At 38.0% G+C, this 24,324-nt stretch overlaps 1 protein-coding gene across 1 annotated transcript; it reads left to right on the forward strand.

The window, feature by feature from the left end:
• Positions 1-377: 377 nt before the first annotated feature.
• LOC127529721 (uncharacterized) lies at positions 378-23,336 on the forward strand. Its single transcript, XM_051934310.1, has 6 exons — positions 378-609; positions 2,539-2,844; positions 12,918-13,220; positions 20,537-20,836; positions 22,881-23,186; positions 23,272-23,336. Exons 1-6 carry the CDS (start codon positions 396-398, stop codon positions 23,334-23,336), a joined length of 1,494 nt encoding a protein of 497 aa, XP_051790270.1. The 5' UTR covers positions 378-395.
• Positions 23,337-24,324: the final 988 nt, after the last annotated feature.

Consider the following 24,324-nt stretch of genomic DNA (forward strand, 5'->3'; position numbering starts at 1 on the left):
GTTTGTACTGTATATGTGAGCTGAAGTTTTTACATTCTAAAAGTCTGTGTTAGCGTTTCTCTAAATATGCCACTTTTCCTGCCACCCCTCCCAAAGATGTACAGATTGATTGTCAACCCTAAACTGGCATAATTGCGCACTAAGTGTGCTCTGCAATAGACTGGCATGCCATCAGAACTGGTTCCTGCTTTGTGTGTGTTACAAAGATGAGAGGGTTTATTTTCCACTCTGCCATAAATTAGAAAAAAGTAAGTTCAGGAAATGTATGAATAGATTACATTGTGTCTAACTGAAATTATACATTTAATAATTATGGTACAGAAAACTCATAAATTACTCTTTGCAACTTCACAGGAGTTATTGTGAAGGGTGAAAATTTCAGCATCACTTGTGAGATGGCATCATTGAACCAAACTGGGAAGCTTTATCTGCTAAAGTCGGTCAAAGAAAACAGTAGTGCTGTTCAGAGCAAGAATCTCAAAGGCGCTTCTGCCACTTTCCTCTTCACAAATGCAGACTTTGCAGATGAAGGGAATTATTCTTGCTGGCAGAATTCTAGCTCTTCTTTCCATTCCCAAGAGAGTCTGCCTATTGAACTCCAAATCAAAGGTGAGACACTTACAGTATGTTGAATTAATTACTGGTATTACATTTATTTCAGTGAAGTTCTACCTTTTTAAATCTTCTTTAAATGCTTTTGAAACTACTTTCATAAATGCACATCATTATCTTAATGAAACTTTTAAAAGTATTGGATTATGTAAGCTGTACAAAAAATTATCACTGGAAGCTTACTAATAATAAGAGTGCTGGGCCATAATTTCAGCCCAGTCTCCTAAAGCTGGAGGACAACAGCACTAACACTGTGTCACCTATTACTGTAGTTGTACATTCATTTTATTTAAAACCTGTATATACATGCAACCCATATACAGCACTGCAACAATGAATCATTTTTCAAAAAGATTTGTATGCTTCTTTTATCATGTGCATGTCTTTTTGTTTTCTATTGTTTTACTGCATGGTTGTTATGGTTTTGCCTGTTAGTCAGTTTTAGTTTTAGTAATTATGGTGTGGTTAAAGAGGTATTATGGAGTTTTGTATCAAAATTGGACAGAACTTTAGACTTAATGAGTTTGGAAATAATATGTGCTACTGTTAGTAGAAGCCCATGGGCCTATAAAATCAGCAAAAAGCATAACCAGGCACTGAACATGAAAGATTTTATAAGTTGTTTGTATTTTTCTTGTTTTGATCATTTGTGCTGAACAAACTGCACTTTTGCATGCAAACTATCAAGTCATACTGTATTTAACTAGAACAACAAAAACAGATCTATTACACAATTTAATTTTCTGAATTCCCACCATAACATTTACTCATGTAGCACAGAGCATGTTAAATTTAAGGACAAAAAATAGCAGCACATTTACTGAACTACAGCATGTCATGTCACATAGCCTTTATATACATAAATAAATTAATCTGGGGTTCTTTGTGCCCCTAGCTTTGCTGTTTTCTCACTGCCCATGTGGATCTTTAAAGTTAAATCAGTTACCGAACATTTATATACAGAATTTTGACACCTACAGGCCCAAAATGTCGCAAAAAATCAGAAAATAGATTCTAATAAATTAATAGTGTTCTGACAGATATGGACACAAAAACCAAGTGGGAACTGAGAATGTAGGGGGCCCTTGGGCTTGAATCTTTGTTTGAGTTCCATCTAACTATACTGAGGGAATCACACAAAACTAACATGTAATGTCAAGGCTTAGGAGCAGCTGAGACTTGAATAGCCACTACACATGAACCACAAGCAGTCCACGAGCAGAGAGTGAAAGCAGGCAATTGGAGTATGGACAGCCACAAAATGACAGAAACACTGTCTTAAATTATGAGCATTATGTACACATACATATAACATATCAAATGCTAAGAATAAAGAACAAAACATTATGTTCCTTCAACTCTCTGTTCACTCACTAGCCACTGTTAGCTGAATTTTTAACAACTCGGGGATGACGTGTGTATGGCTTTGGCTCACAGTGGATGCTTTATCTCAGGGAAATAGGAAAAGGAGTTAAAGACAAACGGCAAATCTAGCCACCGGAATATTTCTTTGAAAAACAGAAAGCAAATGTTTATTCATATACTGTGATTAATTTTGGAATCATTGCCTCCCAGGTTAGCCTGTGTATAATTCCAGTTGTAAAGAAAACTGAAAATATTTTTTGTAATTTATTTTCTTATGCCAGCTTCTCTCTTCAGCTACTCTAATAGTTGTAGATTTTCTATAAGGTTTTGTTATTGTTTCACTGTCATTATTCTGAGGAGACACGCAAATAAGAATTTCATTGTTCTATAGATACATGACAATAAATTTAAACTTGTACGGTGTGTGCACAAAATGCAAGGTTATACTACTTTTTTATGGGACCTTATCACTATATCTGTAATAGGAGAATATCCACCACATAAGCAAGGAACATTTCTTCCATCTTTGTGACAATTACTGTTAAACTCCTCTATTTGCAGATCCATTGCCAACCCCTTTCATCTCAGTAAGCAGTCATACCGGTGACATTGCACATGGCCAAAGTTTCCACATCAATTGCTCTATAGAAACCACCTACTCATTTGGGACTTTCAAGTTACTACAGACTGCTGGAAACATGACAACAAGACCTCTGTCAAAGGAAACTTTAAACCAGTCTGTCACATTCTCCTTCCTTCGTACAGACTTCCTCAATGAGGGTAATTACACCTGTGTGTATGAAACTACAATTTCTGGACGTAACATTAGTTCTCCTGAGAGCAGATCTATATCAGTCACTGTCACAGGTAAGTTACAGAGGGCAAAGGCCCTACTGGCATCATTGGTAGATTTAGATTTGACCAGTGTCATTAGAGAGACAAACTCCAAGTTCCAATTCAACCAAGGACAAAAACAGAACTCATTCTTTGAGTTGGTTTTAAGTAAAATGAATGAAAGACTTGACTTTCATTAAATTGAAAGTCATGTAAAGTTGAATTTTAAAATGTTAAGACTGTATGTGCTAAAAGTCTTATTTGGAATGGTTGTGCTCTGCTAATGAGCCATTAGTTAGTGAGAATGATGCCACCAGCTGCTTGCTTCAATTACAAGAACCCAATGGCCATTCAAGGAAAGTTGCACAGAAGCCTTTGAAGCTTAGCTTATGCAATATGATAGTCCACTCTACTTCTTTAGCAATGACAACCCAACACACAAGAAGCTTAAATGTGAGAACTAAAAGAGCTTAGTGTGGAACAAGGTGTTTTCAATTAGTATGAAGGAGTATGTGCAATTATTGAGTGTTGTCCTAATCAAGATGCTCCTATGCATCTACTACATATCAATTGAGAACATTACTCAGAACGGACAAGACATGACTGCTTTTTTTTCATTTTCTGGCCTTATTGGGTGAATCTTAAAAAGAACCAACTTGTAGATGAGACCAGTATTTTGGAAGGCATGTTATATTGTAATTTTTACTGTAGTTTTTTGATGTAGAGTCTTCACAGTAAATCATGTGCTAAGAAAAGGACAGAGGGAGATATATTGTAAATAGGGAATGGAACAATGATAAAAAGAATACATTCAAGTGTGTTCCTAAAATAATATATATCATGTTTGGAATATAGATGTCTATACATACACACACACATATATATGTATATATACATATATGTATGTATGTGTGTGTGTGTGTGTGCGTGTATATATATATATATATATATATATATATATATATATATATATATATATATATTGTCACACACACATGTTTAGGGGACAGCCACAGGGCCTGAATAAATGTAGTTCCATGCCAGACCAGGGGGTGGCGAAGTGTGCTAATTCTCTCTTTCAATTCCTTGCAGACCATTCTCGGGAAATCCTACCCTGTTCTGGGGCAGCCAATGATGTCACTTCAGTCCTGATGACATCACTTCCCCTGCAGGGGTTTAAAAAGCCACCATCTTAAGAGGATAGTCAGTTATGTTTTGGGCTCAATCGTGTGAACCTGTCTTTGCTTTTGAACAGATTTTGCAGCCAGGAAATATTATATATATATATATTGTGATAAAGGAGCTATATTTGTGCCGGCCTGACACAGACTGATGCCAGAGGCATGGGAAAAATAAACAAAAAGTGTTATTTTTTCTTCAGCCGTGGGAGACGTCTTCCCCATGTCCTACTGGCCCTAACACAGTCCCAAAATAACCAAAAGTAAATCAAATCCCAAATCACACTCTTCTTTCCTCCACTCCTCCTAGGGCAGCTTTGTCCTCCTCCTCCCGACTCTGGCGCCCTGAGTAGTGGCTGAAGGCTCCCTTTATAGCCCACCCGGAAGTGCTTCAGGTGGTAATTAACCTAAATTAGGCTGCACATCCGGGTGTGGCTGTGTTGCTGCCTACACGGGCTCAGGAAGCCTTGCAGCTCCCCCTGGCAGTGGCCACGGAGCCCAATCAGGATGAGCTCCAGTGTTCCATAAAACATGCCCGATGCAACCCAGGGGGGGCTGCCACCAAGTGTTCCAGGGGACGTAGTGTGCATCCCATGGCTGCTTCCCCGGATCCAGTGTTGAAGGGGCGTCCCGGCTGGGCATGGGACCTGGCCGCCCGTCACAACACATACATATACACAGTATATCACTCCAACCCAGCCAAAGAATGATTGAAGTGAATAGTTTGTTTTGTGACACACAGAGGACACACAAACTAGGGTGGTGTCTAGTGTCTCTGCTTCTATAAGGCTTGAATATCCTTTAAAAAATGTTGGGCCATTTTCATTCTCTTTTGAGCAGCAAACGTTCCCAAGTGGGTTATCTTTGCTGCAAACTATTGATTCTCTCTGTGTTAATGTGAGTTTTTGTTTTGTGTTTTAATTTCTTCCAGCAATTATAGCCATGTATGTTAATTTAATTGATGTCTCAGAATTGGCCCTGTGATGGACTGATATTTGACTTTCAGCTATGTGCTGCCTTTCAACCAATGATATCCGGACAAATTGAGGCTCTCTTTATTCTAAAATGAATAAAGTAGAAATGAAACATGGATTCTGAGAAAGATATTATTTTCTGATTTTCGCACAAAACATTTTTCAGCAAATATATATATATATATATCTATATCTACATATATATATATATATATATATATATATATATATATATATATATATATATATATATATATATATATATATATATAAAAGCCAATGTGTGTATGTATTGCAACAAAGGCGGTATATAGGCGCCGACCCCACACAGACTGACACCGGTGGCATGTATAAAAGTAAATAAACTTTTATTTTTCTTCACCTGTGAGGCACATCTTCCCCGTGTCCCACAGGCAGCACACAGTCCCAAAAGAACCAACCAAAGCAAAACACACACTACTCTTCACACCACCACTCCTCCCAGCAAGCATTGTTCTCCTCCTTCCAACTCATTCTCCTGGAGTGGTGGCTGCTGGCCCCTTTTATAGTTCACCCGAAAGTACTTGACGTGCTTGACCATCTGCCTCTGATTGCACCTCCAGGTGTGGCTGAACTACGGCCCTGAGGGGCCCAGGAACCCCTGCAGTGCCTCCTGTGGCCACCTCGGATCCCAACGGGGATGTGAAGAACTCCATCTCCCATGGAGCCCTGTGGGTATCTGAGGCACCACCGTCACACAGGGGGGCTGCCACTAAGTGGTCCGGGGAGGTACTGTGCAGCCCATGCTGGCTCCCCTGGAACATACACAGAAGTGGCATCCCGGTCGGGCATGGGCCCCAGCCATCCATCACAGTATGTATGTATGTATGTATGTATGTATGTATGTATGTATGTATGTATGTATGTATGTATGTATGTATGTTCCAGCATCACTTCCAAACGGCTGAAGCGATTTTCATGAAACTTGGTACACATGTTTCCCATTGGTTCACTAAAAATACTGTAGGGTGAAATCAACCCTAACCCACCCCCTTCTGGGTAGGGTGGGGGTGATCTTGTGAGCTTGTATGAATGTTATCATCCAGTTGACACTCGGAACAACCACCAGAGGGCGAACCGGAGGTGACTGCCAGCATTCTTTATGTTTGAGCACCACCGCGCGCCTGTTGCTTTTGAAATTAAATGGAGTTGGCCGGGTTGGCCTCCCAACTCATTCTGTCTTTGTGACTTGAGCCTCCATAGATAGATACATAGATAGATAGATAGATAGATAGATAGATAGATAGATAGATAGATAGATAGATAGATAGATAGATAGATAGATAGATAGATAGATAGATAGATAGATAGATAGATAGATAGATAGATATTCTTATTGTAACAATGTTGTAGTGGTAATACAATTAAATCAACCTAATAATAATATTAATTTAATTGACATTTTCTTACATCGTCAAAAATTCTGCATGTAAAAACTTATTACTATACCACATAACAAAAATTAATCTGTCAAAAACCCTTAAAAAAGGCTTTGCTTTTCCCATCATTTTTACACTACTTCGAAAGTATTCCGTGATTATATTTTGATTAAAATAGGTTATCTATTATATTATATATAATAAGTAAGCAATTTTATTTTTATCTACCATAAACATCCTATATTTATTTTGTCGATTCAGTGGAGCTCTTTGCAATTTTTCTTTATTCATTAATGAACTAAATGTCATTTGTTTTGCAACATAGTAGTTAACGTGTTGGTGTTACATTGTTTTTGTAAAAAAGAAATAGGAATTTTTTTTTAATACGTTCATAATCAAAAAAAACTAATTTAATTAACTTATCAAAATCGAAGGTAAAGTATAAACCAAATATAGCTATGATATTTGATTTATAATATTTATATAGGTAAAATATTTAATGTTTAGTTGATTTGTAAAACAATCTCAATTTGAAGAGACTAATTGGAGATTCGGTCTTGTATGTCTGTTATCATCCACTTGACAATTGGATCGTTTGGACAAGCATTGAAAATTGCTGGAATCAATTTGGACACAGCCTATTTCTCACATGGACAACTTTATGTGGCGTGTTCAAAGGTAGGAAGTCCTAAGAACCTTTATATATTGGCTAAAGATGGAAAAACTAAAAACATTGTATATAACAAGGCACTTCAGTAGACAATAAAACCCCATTAGTGAGTCTTCATTGTTTAATTTATTTTCATTTAAAAAAATAATAATTTTATTATTTTTAAAGTTGTGTTTTTTTTATTATATATTTCTCAAACAATTAAGTAAACATTTTATTTTCCTCCCGGGCAATGCCAGGTATTTCAGCTAGTATTATATAAAAGTGAATGTGTGTGTGTGTGTGTATGTATGTTCCAGCATCACTTCTGAACAGCTAAAGCAATTTTCATGAAACTTGGTACACATGTTTCTCATTGGTCGACTAAAAATACTGTAGGGTGAAATCACCCCTAACCCACCCCTTTCTGGGTAGGGTGGGGGGTGATCTTGCAGTCTTGTATGCATGTTATCATCCAGTTGACACCCGGAACAACCACCAGAGGGTGAACTGGAGGTGACTGCCAGCATTCTTTATATTTGAGTACCATCGCACTCCTGTTGCTTTTGAAATTAGAGCTGGCCGGTTCAACTGGATGATAACATACATACAAGACCACAAGACAAGCACATTAGTGAGCCATCATTGTTTGTTAATTTATTTTTATTTTTAAAGTTGTGTTTTTTGAAATTATATTTTTAGCAAACAATTAAACAACTTTATTTTCCTCCCTGGGAACGCTAGGTATTTCAGCTAGTATATGTTAAACTGAAGATGTTCTAGTCAATCTGGGTAGATAACAGCACACCGTACAATTTTTGTTGAAATTTATGCCATCTGTAATATTCTGCAGATGCTTTTAAGATGATTTAAACCACATTTCAAAGTTCTTACAGAAGATGGCACGGATGTTTAGTACTGTATTTTGGTTCTAATAGCCTGCTAGGATGGAGCTATGGTTACTGCAGCTTTTTCCTCATGAATAATGGGGAATCCTTTATTGAAGTGTTTCTGATCCAAACATTTGTGCCACTCTTTATATTAGTAAACTTATTTTATATTTCAAATAGAAAATCATTCATTTTCTTCTGTAAAAATAAAAAATGTTTTAGTTAACTGTTACACCTGCCAATGCTGCTAACTTCAGATGTCCAGACTGTAATTTAGCAGATGATTCCCTTTCCTGCCAAGCAATATAGAACTACCAACTAGGTTAGCTCCACAGAGGAACAGACTGATGATGATGTAAACCAAATCTACACTAGTTCACCAATACTGTACATAAACAGTAGTATGAAACAACGCCTTGTTTTAAGTCATCCCACTCCTATCCTTGCTCCTTTGTATAAATGGTATGGGGTAAACTCTTTTAATGGCCCATGCATAATTTGCAGCCTGACAATATGTACATCCTTAAGGTGTGTGTGCCCAGTATAAGTTATTAGTTATATTTACTGACTAATCATTCATGTAAAGTAGACAGCGCTTTCAATAATCATATTAAAATCAGCTTCCAGTAGGCAACATAAGACATGAATTTATAGTAGTAGTAGCAGCCATGTTGTTACAGAGTAGAATGTAATTCATGCTTGCATGTCTGACTAACATGTAAAATATCATCACTCCTTAGCACAATATTTTTCTGTTAATATAATCAAAAATTACATGTACAAAGTCTTTATACTTTAACAGTTTAATGCTGTATATTTCACATTAATCAATGTGGTGATGGTTGGCGTGTAGCACAGTGAGTGACACTGCTACTCCATAGGTCTAGCTTCCTGTGAGGATTTATTGTATTTGTTGGTTTGCATCGTTTGCCACCCACATCCCCAAAGATGTGTAGGTCAGGTTGACTGGCAATTCCAAACTGGTCCTGTTAGGGTGTGTGAGTGAGACCTGTGATGAACTGATGCCCTGTTCGGGGCTGTCTTCTAGTCTGAGCCCAGTCCTACTGCGAGAGCCTTCAGTTCACTTGTGATGCTGTGGATACCTGCAGCCATGGACTTGGTCCTTTTTCCGGGACATTGATACTCATATCCAAGATGGACTAGGTTGAATGAGGACACAATTAACAAGTATGTTGCAAAAAAGTGCAGTGTGATTATAAAATAATCCGAGCAGTGTCCAAATCTCTCTATTATAATAAAAAAATCCTGGGACGAGACGAGACTTTTTAGCCTGGGACAAGACGTGACTTTTTCAGAGAGATACTTTCACATCAAGTAAGACAATATTTTGTGCCAAAAGATTTAACCACATCCGGGGCCGGAAATAAAAGACTAAGAGTAGATGACAAACTAGAACGTCGTAAAGAATTCAAAAACGTTGGCACAATACACATGCAGAGCAGGTTAGAGATAATGAAAGTACTAAAATTCAAAAGTCTCAAAAAAATGATAGTAAAGATCGCATTAGTGCAAACAAACGGAAATAATTACTCAGTAAAATAACGGAACAGCGAATAGAATATATTGTTCGGATTTAAACTTTAAGTCTGAGACTTATATATCGTCTAATTCATGTTGCTATCAGGGAAAAGTAGTGTTTCTTCTTAATGAAGATGCTTAGCCACAAGAATTAAAAGATTTGTTGTTTGGTGAAAGTGAAATCCACATACACAAGCGACAGAGATGCAAAGTGGCTGGCACATAGTGCAGGTCGGGGGGGGGGGGGGGGGGGGGGGGGGGGATTGCTGAGCAGGGGGCAAAGGCCTCTAGTCTTTAATAAATCATACCAAAAATCAAATACATCAGAAAAACCAGTGTGAAAAAGTTAAAATCAATAACATCCAATAAATAGTTAAAATCAAGGATAAAATCTGTCATTTCCTTCCATTAAAGTCCTCTCTTTCTCTCTTTACTGTCTTACCCTGCTCACCCAACAGGCATACTCAGTAGGACTAAGACACTGACACATGTGGTACATAAACCCAGCTCCTGTCCCATCCAGCTCCGTTAGTACTTCCTAGGATGTTTGGAGTCCAACTCCTTCATCCTGCCACCTTATTTTGGTCTAGTATGACCCCTGGAGCACTCAGTCATCACTACTTCTCAAAATCAGCAAAGGTTGATCTGTGTCTGAAATGCTTCTCCCTGCACTCCTCCATGGGGCTTACCCAACTGCTGCACATCTTCAAGCCGCACTGACTCCGGCCTGATTCTTCTCTGCTTTCTTTCAGTGTCCTCTTGATTTCTTCTTTTGTTGTTCTGATTTCTTTCCTCCTCTGTCTTTTTTATAACCCCATGAGTGGAAGTGCATTAAATGATTGGTATAACCTCAAAGATGGATAGCTGTGCCAACTACGCTCACTCTTTAAGTTCTCTGTGGCAGCACATCTTTCTTCCCACATACGTATCTACACTGACAAAGTCTGACCTGCACTATTCTTTAAAAACACCTGCACCTGTTCAGATCCGCCACAGATACCGGACACAATGTACCACTTACTGTGACCCTGAATTGCACTGAGTGGGTTCGAGAATAAGATGAGATGAAGCAGTTTAGTATCATTCAGACCTTGGCAGACAGGAGTTATTAAAGAAAATCAGTATATGTATCTGAAGCGTTTAGAATGAACATCCAGTCAAAGAGGCACCATTGCATATTCAAAATCATGTGGCATATTTTGTTATTTCATTGTCTCAGATTGTCAGGATGGTCTTCCTAGATGGTATAATTAATGCGCCAAACTGCTCATGACTTTTTCACTTCACATTGTCTATATGCTTCCTAATCTTCAAGGCCTAGGAATGTAGGTAGAAGAAGCATTTTTCCAAAGGGATGTTGCTAGATGCTATTTCATTAATACAGTGAGCATACTGTGCCTGAATTACCTGAGTTTTGTTAATCCTGAGAGGCACTCTATAAAATAAAATCTGAATCAATGTTTTAAAGTGAAAGCCAGCCAATGTTGCTATTCACAAGTCAAGTTCACACAGCATGTAATGAATTATGTAAAAACATGGTTCTGTCATATGAAGACAAATTAATTGTCATTTGCTTTCTTTATTTAACTTTCTTTAACCGTCCATCATCAAACATGAATAATTATGACTCACAGGAACCAGTGCCTATTCCAGCAGAACTGGGTATACCAAAAGAAACAGCCCAGAATGTTTGTGCCATTCCATTGCAGGGCACATTTAAACTCACACCCATACTCACATATGGTGTTAGTGTAGAGTCATCCGGCTAAGCTAAGGTGCACATCTTTGGGAGGAGGGTGGAAAACCAGACATTGAGGTAGAGTGTGTATATTTTCAGTTAGAACAATCTAGATAAGAACAGGCATTTCAACTGAACAAAGCTATCCTATCCTATACATCTACTTAATTCTTCCAAATTAACATCAAGTCTAGTTTAGAAAGTCCATAAAGTCCTACTCTCTACTGCACAACTTTGTAGCTTATTATATGTTTTTATGGTTCTCCATGTAAAGAAAAACTTCCTAATGTTTTACCTTTAACAAGTTTCCTGCTGTGTCCCCATGTTCTTGATGAACCCATTTTAAAGTAACAGTCTCGATCCACTGTACTAATTCTCTTCATAATTTTAAGCCCTTCAGTCATGTCTCCTCTTAATCTTCTTTTGCATAAACTAAAAAGGCTCAGCTCTTTTAATCTTTCCTCATACCTTATCTCCTGTAGCGTAGAAATCAACCTAGTTGCTCTTCTCTGGAATTTTTCCAGCAGTGTCTTTTTTGTAGCCTGGAGACCAAAGCTGTACACAGTACTCCAGGTGAGGCCTAACCAGTGTGTTATAAAGCTTGAGCATAACTTCCTTTGACTTGTATTGTACACATTAGGATGCTATATAACCTAACATTCTGTTAGTCTTCTTAATGGATTCTGAACACTGTCTGCCAGTTGATAGTGTTGAGTCCACTACATCTCCTAAATCCTTCTCATAAGGTGTATGTTTGATTTTCAGACCTCCCATTGTGTATTCAAACCTAGCATGTTTTCTTCCTATGTGTAATACATTACATTAACTTGCATTAAATTTCATCAGCTATAAATCTGCCAAAGCCTTTATGTTGTCTAAGTCCCTCTGTAATGATTCAATGGATTCTAGATCATTTGCCAATCCACCTAGCTTGGTATCACCTGCAGACATGACCAGTTTCTTACTTATTTTCCCATCCAAATCATTAATACGTATTAAAAATAGCAGCGGTCCTACCACTGACCCTGTGAAACATCACTCTTAACATCAGCCGGTTCTGATAAGGTTCCTTGCACCATCACCCTATGCTTCCTGTGTCTGTGCCAATTTTGCACCAATCTACAAGCAACACTGTAAACTCCCACTTCGTTTAATTTGATGACCATCCTTTTATATGGAACCTTATCAAATGCTTTCTGATTCTAGTAGAGCTAGGGCAGAATTTGAACTTGGGGGCTCTTCAGCTGTAAGGCAGTAGTATTATCCACTGCATGCCCACCCTATCCAACAAGGTAATCCAACTGAGAATCTGGTTGAATAGAGCCAAGGATCGTGAAGTAACTCAAGGTGGCAAGGTGAGTCAGTGCTGGGCACCAATCCTTTGATTTTAAGAATGGATCATAAGTCACTTTTTATTTAGAGCACCCATGTTCCACTTGCAGGCAGGTTGTGGTGTAGGCAAAGTTTCCACTCCACAACTTAAAAATGATTTTACAATCTCAGGATATGTATTTGTGTGTTGTCGTGTGTGACTGCTCCATTGCTGAGCTGTAAGTGTGAGGAATAGAGTTTACTCCTGCATAAGGGTCAAGCCACAAAGGATGCTAAGGGCAAATCTGAACTTTACTATAAAGCATTTCTTGTGTTTACATCTTATTCTTAATATGCAATGTATTTTATAGTGACTGCTTTTTAAATCTTTTTCTGCCTTACTTTACAGGCTTAAGGCTTGCTAACGGTGGACGCTGTGCCGGTCGAGTTGAAGTCTTCTACAAAGGGACCTGGGGAACAGTCTGTGACAATGCATGGGGACTGCAAAATGCAGATGTGGTCTGTCAGCAAAAAGGCTACGGTGCAGCAGTGTCAGCTCCACACAATGCAGCCTTTGGCTTGGGAAGTGGTGACATCCTGCAGGATGATGTCAGATGCTTTGGAAATGAGATGGCCTTCTCTCAGTGTCCTTTCAGGGGCTGGAGATTACACAACTGTGATCACAGTAAAGACGCTTCTGTTATCTGTCAAGGTGCTGGTATGCAAAATTATTTTTTGTTACATGTAACTTTAAAACAAAATGAGGCTTTTAATAGAGATATTAATATACTTATGGAAGGTATATATAATATATATATAAATAATAAAGCCTTATTATTCAAAAAATAAAGTTAGGACAGTTGATTCTTCACTAAAAGCTGACAGATAACTTCTCAAATGTGATAGAAATTGTGTTTGTGTCAAATTTAAATATTTGTTTACTTAGAAAATGCTGCAAAATTTGCAATTAAACAAAGGCAGACACTGTGATTTTTTTCCCTAATTTTTGTTTTATGATACAGTATATCTCATGTACAAGTAATGCCAGGCTCTGAGGGCAAATAAAGAGGAGTTAGTTAGAAGTATCTGTGAGCAAGTGACACATCATCTGTGGTCTAGTGACCCACGTCCTGCTTACAGAGGAACAGAAGCATTACGCACATCCAAATCTGTTCCTCGGAGAGTCACAGTCAGGGCAGGTGATGGAATGGTCCTTATAGATGACACTGCATTTTGTGACTCATTGGGCTGCCTACTTTGAGCAGCTATTCAAAGCTGATCCTCTGGCTAGGACGTTGGATATCCCTGGTCCACGGTTCTTGAGGCTGATCCACCAAATAGCCGTGAACCACCCAATCTCATTGTGATTGTATAGGTGGTGGACCAGGTAAAATTAAGGAAGGCTGCAGGGATCTGTGGTATCCGGTGTGAACTTCTCCAGGCTGGTGGTAAGGCTGTCCTCCTGGCATTGCAAGCAATCTTTGCTTCCATTTGGGAGACAGGCATCTTCCCAGCTGACTGAAAAATTGAACTTGTCGTCCCTTTCTGGAAAGGGAAGTGTGATTGCCTGGATTGCAGCAACTACTGGAGATTAACACTGCTCTCAGTGCCAGGTAAGATCCTTACTAGGGTCATCCTCAATAGGATCCGTGATCACTTGCTCACCTACCAGCAACCGAAGCAGTCTGGTTTTATGCCTAAGAAGTGTACCATCAACCGTATACCGGCACTGAAGGTTCTCATGGATTGCAAGCGCAAATATTGGCAGAGTTTCTTTGCAGCCTTTGTCAATTTTCGTAAAGCATTTGACCCCATTGATTGAGCTACCCTGTGGGACATCCTCCCAAAGTTGCTAGATATCATGGCCGGCCTGTACACTGCTACTGTGAGTGCTATGCAGAGTGGAAGCAGAACCTCTGTGTTTTCCCCAGTTGATTCTGGGGTTCGTCAGGGGTGTGTTCTTGCTCCTACTCTGTTCAATGTTTGCATGGACTGGGTGTTGGGCAAGGTCATGGGGTCCAGCCTCTGTGGGGCTTCTGTTGGTGAAGAAAGATTCACTGATCTTGACTTTGCTGACAATGCTGTGATCATCATGGAGTCAGTCAATAGAGGATCCGATTGGAACTCTTGAGAGGCTTGAGAGTGTTCTGGATAAAAACCAAGATCCAGGCCTTTAATGATCTCTTAGGCACAGCCATCAGCAGTGTTGTTTGTCTAAGGAGAGAGTGTCGACCTTGTTGAGAGGTTACTTACCTCGACAGTGACATTCATGTCTGTAGTGGTTCTTCCTACAAAATCAGCAGACAAAATGGGACAGCATGGGGTGTCATGAGGTCACTGGAAAGGCATGAGTGGTGTCCCCGATATCTTTGCAAATGGACGAAGGTCCAAATCTTTAGAGTCCTGGTGCTTCCTGCTTTGCATTATGGTTGCGAGACATGGATGCTATCCAGTAACCTGAGATGAAGACTGGACTCCTTTGGTACTGTGTTTCTTCAGAGAATCCTTGGGTACCACTGGTTTGACCTTGTGTCAAATGAGCAGTTGCTCATGGAGTCCCAAATGATGCACATTACCTGCATTGTGAGGGAGTGTCGGTTGCAGCACTAAGGCCATGTGGCACGATTCCCCAAGGGTGATCCAGCTCACAGGATCCTCATTGTTGAGGACCCGAGCAGTTGAACCAGACCAAGGTTATGCCCATGAAACACCTGGCTGCGCATTTTCAGCAACTTCAATTACAGATTAATGTTATATTGTGAAAAAGCGTTCACAAAAGGCAATGTGGAAATGTTTAAACTCATAGACTTGGTTTACACCCCATAATGCATACTTCTTTCACATTCACTCATCACTCATTTCCTTGCTAATGCTTGACTACCACCTCTGTAAAGAGTTAACTATTCACTCTACAATACCTTAACAATGACTGAGGCTGACTAAATCTCAGAGAGGAGTGCCTTAGCAGGGTCCAGGAGTTCCTACAAAAGCTCTGCTCCTGCCAGGATTCACAGGATTCACCTATATCCATGAGGTTTCAGATTGCTTATTTTAAATGTTTTCACCTGAACAAACACAGCTCATTATATTAACACTCATCAAAACATATACTTGAAGAAACACAGCTCAAACCATAGTGCACTCCTCATTTTGGGCAGATAATGTCAAGAAACAAGGTAGTTTCGGTGAGATAATAACCAAGCTTTATTGCAAATATTACTTATGTTTACTTGCAAAGAAACCAGGAATCAAATGCCAGACATCAACAATAGACAAAAACATAAAACCTGAATGATTAAAGGGCAGCACGGTGGTGCAGTGGGTAGCGCTGCTGCCTCGCAGTTGGGAGACCTGGGGTCCTGGGTTCGCTTCCCGGGTCCTCCCTGCGTGGAGTTTGCATGTTCTCCCCATGTCTGTGTGGGTTTCCTCCCACAGTCCAAAGACATGCTGGTTAGGTGGAGGGATGGATGAATGATTAAATTCAATGTCCATACAGCAAGCTCTGCATCAGTAAAACCAAAAGAAATATCTGTGCAAATTGAAAATTCTTTCTTCTTAAGTGAGCAAAGGCAATATTTAATAGTACATGCCATTGCACAGCCTTTTTCCTCTTCTTTTTTGGGGTTACATTTTTATTTTGTAGATGTCACTTTACTTTTGTCATCTGACAGCATGATGCTTCATTGCATCTTCAAACCTTTTTCTATCTCATACTAAACACTCCAACCCACATCTCTTTTATCAAAAGCTGTGTTTCATTTGTCTGTCTCAAAAGCCATTTGTCATCTGTGTCAAGTAATAAAAGTGACTTCCCTTATACCATGCTTTGATGGCTATTTTTAGTACAACTGTATAGAGAAAAATCAAGCAGCTGATGAATTCCCCTGGTCTAAATACTTTTTAATTGTGTTAGTTTAATGTAATTATGATAGATGTATTAACTACAAAGTTCCTAATTACCTATTTCACGTCATCTTACAAACATATACACACTGGTTAGTTTATGAGAGCTTAAACATATACATAGATAAAATAATAACACACGTCTTAGTATCTCCTTGTTACATTTACATATCTTTCTGTGTTCTTCCATCTTATTTGCATACTTCACAGAATTATTTTTATCTTTTCTTTTTTTTATTTGAAGAAAATAACATGGCATACAATCAAGTCGGACATATACAAAAAAATGACTTCATTATCAAATTAGAAAAAAAAAATACCAGAAAGTTAGCAAAGAAAAAGCAACAAAACAGAATTCAACCCCGACCTGAGAGAAAGAGAGGAGAGCCAACAGTATGGGCAAAAATAGAAAAAAAACAAAGAAGAGAAAACACTCCCCCCCCCCCCCAATATAAATGCTTATCATGAAATTTAATTAATTAAATCTTTCCATATTCCAGATCCTCTAACCAAAAATGTTATTTTTTACCAAATTCAAATAGTTTAAGACATCACTTACCCACTGACTTGGGTTGAGATTCCAGTTAAGCAAGATAAGTTTACATACTAGTATTGTGGTTGTGACACCAAGGCTGTCTGATAGGCATTCAATGATTCATTTTGGACAATTTATGAGATAATTGATGAAAGATTTGAAATTGAATGATTGAATGTTTTGTGCATTAAATAGTGTATTCCATACATTGCTGCGTTCCATTCCTTTTCTGAGATATTAACTGAAAGATCCTTTTCCTACGCTACCCTAGGACCTTTCAAAGGAAGATACCTTAAGATGTTTTTATATGTTGTTGAGATACTGTCTGAGTCTTCAAAACTGATCAGTATTTCTTCTAGAAAGAAATGTGTAGAAGGTGTAGAAAACTGGTTAGGTATCTTTTAACAAAATTTCTGGTTTGAAAGTAGTAAAGTTGAATTTGAAGTGTAACTGATCATAAGATGCAGAAACATTATCTATATACAGTTCTCTAAATGTTTTAATCACATTTTTCAAAGTTTAAATACTGTAGTGGTTTGAGAGGATTGAAATGGTGACTATTGTATAGAGGAATAACGGATAAAAGCTTCTCTGCCTTGAAGTACATTCTGTATTGCTTCCATATTCTGACTGATTGATGGACAATTGGATTATTTCTATATTGATAATAATTACTTTTCACTTGGGCGCAAAGCAGGACATATAAAGAAGTACAGTAAGATTTTATTTTCATTGCAAGACCTGGCTTGTGTATATTTTCAGTCTGTATCAATTTCCAGGACTTTGTAGCTTGTATATTTGCCACCCAATAATAAAATTGAAAGTTAGGTAGTGTTATGCCACCTTCTGCTTTAGTTCTTTGAGGAGTCACCTTATAAATGTGTGGACGTTTAATTCTTTTTATCTGAAACAACACAAGGCATTCCTATAAGTCATTGTTATGCTGACCAAGAATTCTATCCCAAACGCAACTGTCTACTGTTGCTGTTACAAAACACAAAAGCTTTCCCTATTTATTTACTTAAAAGCTACATTTTATTTTAATAATCCTAAAATAAAAACACACACAAATTAAATATTATGAGTCATATTTAACAAACTGTAAAAAGATTAATTTATTATGCCTTTCACAATTAGTTTACCATTTCAAATGTACCTTGTGGGATATGGCCGGCCTGTCACCCCGGCCAACACCCCCAGGCCGCCAGATGGAGCTGTCCATGTGGCATGGAAGTGCCCCGAATACCAGCAGGGAATCATGGACGATGGAGTTTTCCTTTACAGCCCTGCTGGATACCACATAGGCCAACAGATGACGCTGCAGGGAGGCCCAGAGAGTTGTTTGTGCCCTATAACCCGGAAGTACGTCGTAGGCAAGGCGACAAAGGAAATGACGTGCTTCCGGGATGAAGAAAAGGACTTTTTATCTGACCCAGAAGTGATAAGGAATCACATGGACTGTAGGGTTGGAACCACTTCCGGGTCAGGGAATATAAAAGGACGATGGGAAATCCCAGACGCTGAGCTGAGCTGGGTGGAAGGGTGGCAACACATCTGGGAGTGGAGGATTGTATTGATTGTTTATTTGATTATTGATTTATTGGAATATAGTGGAGTGGAGGGTGCTTTGTGCACTTATTATTATAATAAATATTCATTTTTGACTTTTATCTGGTGTCTGACGTATGGTCTAAGGGTTCAAGGGGTCATGGGGACCCTTAATCTGTCACAACATTGATTCACATCACTTCAACTTGTAAATTTTGTACATTTTTCATTGACAGTTGCTGCATTTTTAATAGTGCTTAAGTAGCTAACGTCTTTCTTGTCCTTCCACTTGGTCACAATCATTTAACCTTTTTACCAAGTAGTTACTGTGTTCTGCTGCAGCATTAAGCAACTGAAGTCACCAGGCATATCACAGCAGTTTGGTCATTGAGTGCCATAAGCATCACTTTCACTATCCGTGTCAACATCCAATGACCAATTTACATTGTTATCACTATTTCTTGATTCAACTAATGGTTCAGTTTTACTTTATTCTAAAACTGGCTTTACATCTTTTTGTTTTACATGCGATTGTGTATTTTAATTGGAAGCTAAATCCCACTCATGAATATTGACAAGTTAACATAGAATCGGGAAATGCATAGTAATATTTATGATTTGTTTTGCAGCATGATGCTATTTTATCCTCTAGACAGCAATTTAATACAGTCCTAAACGTTATTCGGGCTTAACACTTTATGTCAGATCTTAAGAGCTTAACCCAAGAGACTCTCGGGCTTAAACGATTTCATATATAATTCCAAACCCATTAGATGCTTAGGGTTAACAGTCTAAGTTAGCATAAGAACTTAATGATTTTAACAAAATCAACAACAAGTGAGTATTAAGAGGCATGAGCAGGACTATTAAAATCAACAAGAACAATAAGATTTGTGATAGTAGGATATAGTTGGACATATAGTTGGCTCATCCTATGTCTTAGACAAGAACATCTTAGTGGCATGTGTTCAAATTTTAAAGAGTGAAACATTCACACTGGATAAGAAAGCAAAACTTCCTCCTCAACCAGAGATACAGTTTGTGGTATGACATATTAATTGAATGCAATGTAAAGAAGTCTAATTTAAAAGAAACAAGACACTCCAGCAATTCCAGGTTTTGCATAGGTACAATCAGTATTTAGTAAAAAAAAAATTACAAACTTTTGTGTAGTAGAAAAAGATTTTACATTTTTGAAGAAAGTAAATCTTGTCACTGTGAAGTTTGGATGGAGACAGTCAATGCAAGGTATTCTGCTACCAAATGCATGAACAGGTGGATCTCTGAATACAGTAAATGGTACTTCTACTGTTAAACCGATTGGCATATCAAAAATAGATTCCGCGTACTGTATGAATGTAGCATCCAGGGTTTAGAGCTGCCTTGCAATGATGCCCAACAGACTTTAGCCTACTCACAACTCTGCATTAGAATAAATGGGGTGGGGGGGGGGGCGACAAAAATAAAGGACAAATAATTGCATATTTATTGCACTTCCTAAAATTGCCAGTATGTCACAGAGAAATATAACTACAGTATTTGCAACTCCGAGGATGACATCAGACCCTTTTCTTCTCATTGTGAGGTTTGTTTATTCGAGTTTTTAGACACATGTCTTGCACTGTAATGTTGTTTATAAAACAAATTTAAAGATGTTGAAACCTTAAATTAGTTAGTAATACCACTCCTTTTTGTCATGTCCTGCTCTGATGTGCCTTCAGATAAGGTAGTAGTGGTGCAGAATAAATTGACTATATATTATTAATACTGCGGTGGGTTGGCACCCTGCCCAGGATTGGTTCCTGCCTTGTGCCCTGTGTTGGCTGGGGTTGGTTCCAGCAGACCCCCGTGAACCTGTGTTCGGATTCAGCGGGTTGGAAAATGGATGGATGGATATTATTAATATAATAATGATCATCATTCTGGGCAAACTGTTGCTATAAGCATATTAAATTCTTGAAACATTTGCCTTTATTAAGAGTATACATTGATGACTGATTTTTTTTTAAAACCATTGACTTATGTCCATTTTTATGTTTCAGATTTCATTCAAAAGCCACAAATTTCCCTGACTTCTGTATACAACTATTTTATGCCTGGAGAAGTTTTTCACATTGTTTGTTCCATGGATTTTCCACTTTACACTCTTGTGGATTTTTATCTTTACCATAATGAGGGGCAAAGTGAAAGAGAGACAGCTGCTGTCCATAAGACCAAAGTGAATTTCACTCGGAGCAGAGCAGCCTCTAATCATGAAGGGAACTACTCCTGTCGATTTCAAGTACAGGGCACTCATCTCCGTTTTGATTCACCCTTCAGTGACAGTATCTACATAAATATAGGTAAGAGGAAATGTTATTTCTTGTGAAGAATGTGGGTGTCTTTTCTCTTCCTTGCTTTTGATTCCATTTAGTTTTTTAAAGTGGAAGAGCAGAAAAATAAGTGGCCAAAGTCCAGTATTACTTTGTTACTAATAATTTCAAGAATTAATTTTAAGAAGCAATATCTGTGGGTATATTTCATTTACAGTATATTGAATTCAAATCTATTTATTCCCATGTGCTGAGTTGTTAATTTATTTAATCCACACACCTTTCCCAATTAACTTGTTGTACCAATTTATAGTGTGTATTATTCAAAGGGTCAATGCCCAAAATTTAAGCTAAGCTGTCTCAAATTTGAGGTATTACAGTTGGCCCCAGAAACACTGGTATGTATTTAGCAGGAAGATTCATTTAGCTCAGATTTTCACTCTGAACACTGTTTAGGGTGTTGTGAAAAATGGTCTGATAGCATTTATTTATCCATGGTCCTTTCATCAGACACAGACTATGAATGTAAGTCTGAAGAAGGTTTTGCAGCCTGGCTATAGATAGTTTAGCTATCAGCTGAGTACAACATTGGTGCTGAATGAGGCATATACGAATGGAGAGCTGGATACTTTCTTAGGCTAAATTCACATGACTACATTTTCATTTTAAAATGGCATTTGTTTTGTTTAACAAAAACAGCATTTTCACACTGTTTATAAAAAATATCTCTATCCACACTAAAACAGCAGAAAGCACATGGGATGTGGACATTCACATTAGGAATGCTAACATCGGCGGAAAAATCCTTAAAGGGATGTTAACTGCGCCAGCCAAGGGATTTATCTCAAAACTGAAGCGACCAGTAAAGTATTTGCCATTTACACCTGTATGCAGCATTCAAATTATACAAAATGTAATATAGATATATACAGGTAAACAATACAACAAGTGCCATGAAATCAACTCTTCTACATTCACCATGTGGGAATGTGATTTTCTTCTGTGAGGAGTGAACTGTAAGGGAATGAGACATTATAATGAGTAAGAAGGGCTAGGTTATAAACACAAATAAATAGGAATGCAATTAGTGTCTGCGTTCTTCCAAGTCAATATTATCAGCTGTCCACATAGCAACACCAATCTGCTCTGAAGAATGTTTTCAAAAGTCTCTGTTTTTAGGGGTTAAAACACCATGGCAGTGTGGCTGAAAGGTGAAAATGAAGACTAATGTTTGCATTGTTAAACGAAAATGACCTTACTTCACTCTTAGGCCCAGTCCAGAAATCCATCCTCTCTGTGGTTACAGAGATACAGTTGGCCCTACTGTCCCTGTATCTCTAAACATTATATAGCCCCTACAGCAAGGTTTCTAAAACTATGGGTTGGTTGCAGGTCGTGAGTTACTGTTGTATTTAATTGTAATGGGTTGCAAAAGGTTTGAGAATTGAGTTGAGGTGGGTTGCCTCGGATTGATTAATCATCCACGATTCTCCAAGAGGGGAACTACTCTGACAATCGCCCACTGTTTCTAGCATTTCTATTGCTAGAGTTGCTTCATCACTCAGTCCTGACTTTTACCACTTTGGCACCAAACATAAATATATACAGAGATGAGCAAAAGTAGGTTTACAGTTGATCATATGGAAAAAGACATGCAGGTTGTGATTATTACAATAGCCTTGTTAACTCAAAAGAATTTCACAATGGCACAGTTAGGTACATGCTTGTAAGTGTACAAATTATCTAAAAGATATATGTTTTGCACACTCACAACTGTAAAGCTACTTTTTCCCACCCCTGTATAGTGATTTACTGTACACAATGCAAAAGGCATTACAAACACAAGAATATAGTCCTCACACCCAGCATTCCTACTTTCATAAGTCAAAAAAACAAAGCATGAGCATAGCAGGCTAAGGTGAACATGTACTCTGAAAAGAAAGATACTTTGTGTTTTGAATAATTAATTAATAATTAACAGGAGCCAAACCTAATTGAAACAATCCAATGGCCTGCTGAAGTATACTGTAAATGTCAAAATATCCACAAATATTTTCCTGTTTTTCCTTTTTAGTGGATCTGAAAAAGCCAAATATTTCGATTGGTCACCAAGATTCAAAACACATCAAGGGACAAAGTCTGGATATCATCTGCTCCACAATATCAAAGTACCCAGGCGGAAAGTTTCATCTTTTGAAATTAACCAAATTTAATTTTACCAATCTGCAGTCTGTGGTTTCTTTTAACCACTCTGCTGTCTTCTCACTCCCCAAGACAGCAATTTTTCATGAAGGAAATTACTTGTGTCAGTATGAGGTAGAGGTATCTGGACGCTCCTTTGTTTCTCCTCTTAGTGATCCTGTTAATATTACAGGCAGTGGTAAGTACAGTATCTACAGGTATATTGATGAAAAAAAGCCTAATTTTACATAATTTTAGAATTGTCTTTTCTGTCCATTTCACAGAACACCTTTTACCAAAGCTTGACTTGAAATATGATCATCATTGTACAAGTAGTTCAGAAAACTGAATCAAGGCAGTGCTGACCTTAATATTACAGTATTCTAAAGAGATAGTTAGTGATGAGTGGCAACATTTGCACTATTAGCTCTGATAAGCACTAGCAGTGTTATGTTTATATCCATCCATCCAGTTATCAGTCTTCAAAGTGGCACAAGGTGGAAAACAAACCTGGATGTGATGTCAGTCCATCAATGGGCATGGGCTCACATTCATACTCATCCAGCACTAATTTAGCGTCCCCAATTAAACTCATAAAAAGCATATCTTAACTGCATATCATCTGTTAGCATGTATAAAAGCAAGGATACACATTTTAAATTCTATGGTTTTACATCTCAGAATGTAGCTAGCAATTTTCTGTTCGTTACAAAGTCTTGAAATTACTTTTATCCTGATATGTAAAATAATGTAACTGAAAGAGAGTGAACTTGCTGTACTTTTTCATAGAACTGTATTGTTACATACAGTAAGTGACAACCGCAGTAGAAGGAAATCAAATAACATTTACTAAACCATACATGAGAATATACAAAAAGTAACTGAAATGAAGCCATTTGGGTCAAAAGGCCGTCCCTGCATTTTTTCAGGGTATGTCCAGAAATGTAACTTTTGTTGCAAGAGATGGCTATGAGCTAGAGGTCCAGCCTACATTTTTTGATAAAATGACAATGATGAGCTGTCTTAGTGCACAACGGGTTGTGGACAACCACTGAGCTAATATGCTGCTTCTATAGGTTTTATGGGCCTTGGACTTCACAATTTATAGATCTCCACTGCAATTTGTCGAAGACTTTTCCATTTGAACGTTTAGTCTGTAGCTCAAGTTTGTTTTAGTTTGCATGTTTCAAGACTTCCTTGTTGCACAATTTTGGAGTTTCCAATCAACTAGGGGCATCCGTTAGAGTAGTCTGTTTGAATGCTGACCTGGATCCAAATTATTATAAGCACTGTTACTAGATTTAATTCACCATCTTAACAATTCCTGGCCTATTTCC

This window comes from Erpetoichthys calabaricus, chromosome 11, assembly GCF_900747795.2.
Source record: "Erpetoichthys calabaricus chromosome 11, fErpCal1.3, whole genome shotgun sequence".
Taxonomy (NCBI): domain Eukaryota; kingdom Metazoa; phylum Chordata; class Cladistia; order Polypteriformes; family Polypteridae; genus Erpetoichthys; species Erpetoichthys calabaricus.